This window comes from Sphaeroforma arctica (assembly GCF_001186125.1).
Source record: "Sphaeroforma arctica JP610 unplaced genomic scaffold supercont1.4696, whole genome shotgun sequence".
In the NCBI taxonomy this organism is placed as follows: Eukaryota; class Ichthyosporea; order Ichthyophonida; genus Sphaeroforma; species Sphaeroforma arctica.
The window spans coordinates 1-2,046 of NW_014035862.1; the positions used below are offsets into that span (position 1 = coordinate 1).

The following is a 2,046-nucleotide window of genomic DNA, read 5'->3' on the forward strand; positions in this document are numbered from 1 at the left end:
TNTAGTATATATATATANATTATATATATAATATATATACATATATATAGTATTTTAACTTATGTTGTATATATATATATATATATATATATATAGATATATAGTATCGTTTATATTATTTATAGATACATTTCTAGGTGTAAAAATAAAGGAATACGTATATGTGGCACAATACCTACCAGCACACCGATAACATTCAAGGCAGCACCTATACAACATGCGAAGTACAGGCTGTGCGCGTCCAGGGCCCAGGTGGCAGCAAAGGTTGTGGGGATGTATATAAGCATGAAGATTTGTGACAGCCAATTGACGGCCTGTCGCGAGACTCCATAGTACTCTTCAGTCACAGTTGCTATGGGCGCAAAACTAAACCACACCAGCGCATTTGTCTGGTTGTTGGGTTGGTGGATTGGGGTTCAAGGGAAGCGACAGATTAGACAGAGATGTGTATAGATGATTTGAGACGTGTAACTATGAACTCGCATAGGGAGGCCTTAATGCAAACAACGTTCCTAAAACAAATGAAAGTGCGAGATAGTTATGTATTTTCGGTATGTAAACCGTTTCCCTTTATTATGAAGACAGCTATAATACCACCTTATTAGATATGTGAGTTGCTTGCCTCCGCACTATGACCGCGCTAGGAACGTGGTTGACATCTAACTACAATCACAGATATTTTTATACTTCACCCAATGGTATACGCATGCATGAGCAAGGCATTAGAAAAAGCACATTGAATAATCGGGAGCTGGTTACCAGATTCCTCACATACCAGATTCAAGAAGCACAGAACAGCCAGCATCCACCAGCGTCTCTTGTACATCACATACACTATGTCGTCGCCCACATTCACACCTGCACTCTGCACACTATCGCGGTCGGGGACTATTTCTTCGGAGAAGGTTACCCCATTCACCTCAGCCACTTTATCACTCATGTTTGCAGGTGTAGTTTGTGAACACCTCTGATGAATACGACTTAAGCTTGCGCTAGTGTTACTAGTGTCAACGGCATGCAGGACCCCGGTATATTTGTCAGTACATACATATGCGTTCGTTTTAGTTCAGTTTAAGTCCATCGAATCAAACTCCGAGCAACCCCAATCCGCAGTGTTATTTTAAAACGTGTATCTCGTCGCATGTGTGTACAATCAACACTTACTGAGTATTTAACTATGTTATGTATCTCGCAATCCGGCAATCGGTTCAAGGGCACGGCTTGTGGATTTGATACCAGCTCAGCCCAATGGAACCATCAACAAACACGCAAATATTTAGATGCCTTATCTGATCATCAGTCTTGCATACCCCCGGAATTCCACGACCCAGGGCCCAGGGCCCAGGCTCCTGCCCCTGGGCTGGAGATCTGGACTCCTTTCACCACTGTGAAGCCTGGGACCCTGGAGGAGTCTGGAACTCTCTGGGGGACTGTGGCTGAACTCAAAACGTTAAACGTTAAACCAGTTATTGTAGTTGGATGTGAATTATGTACAGTATGTACATATAAATATGCAATCGGTTTGCGTTCAGCAAATCGTCTGAAGTATAAACGCTAAACAGTTGAAACCCCGAAAGACAACAACCCCGTTTACGTTAAACGTTTATTTTTGAGACGTTACCTAACCCTGGCGTTGAAGTCTGTGGTTCTGCAGATCGATTGGAACCCTAAAACCCTGAACCCTCATACTTCTGCTGGATGTCAGACTCTCGGGGTCCGAGAAGCGCGGAACGGATTCACAAAGCGAAGGTAAATAGACCAATATATATATTTTTATACTTATAACTATATATTAGCGCATGCTTGCACAAGGGAATATTGGAGGCTACTGTCCATTGACCTACTAGGCTTCGACAATACTCACTTGAACGTTAAAAGACATCTCGACTTCTAATATACATTACTTCGTTGCGATTCGGACGCAGAATCTAGGCTCCCTTTAAATACACACACCATATCCAACTAGCTTTTAAGAATTTTTTTAGTGTACGTATATTCTACCAGAAGTTAATACTTACTTTTGAAAGAGCCCGAATAGCAAATTAA

At 41.8% G+C, this 2,046-nt stretch overlaps 1 protein-coding gene across 1 annotated transcript; it reads right to left on the reverse strand.

Moving 5' to 3' along the window:
- Positions 1 to 177: 177 nt before the first annotated feature.
- On the reverse strand, positions 178 to 1,142 carry SARC_14492 (hypothetical protein; the record flags this gene model as incomplete). Its single annotated transcript, XM_014291374.1, has 2 exons — positions 776 to 1,142; positions 178 to 389 (listed from the first exon to the last, which is right to left on the reverse strand). Coding segments are annotated over exons 1-2 (377 nt in total), but the record flags the coding sequence as incomplete, so codon positions are not given.
- Between the last annotated feature and the right edge of the window lie 904 nt (positions 1,143 to 2,046).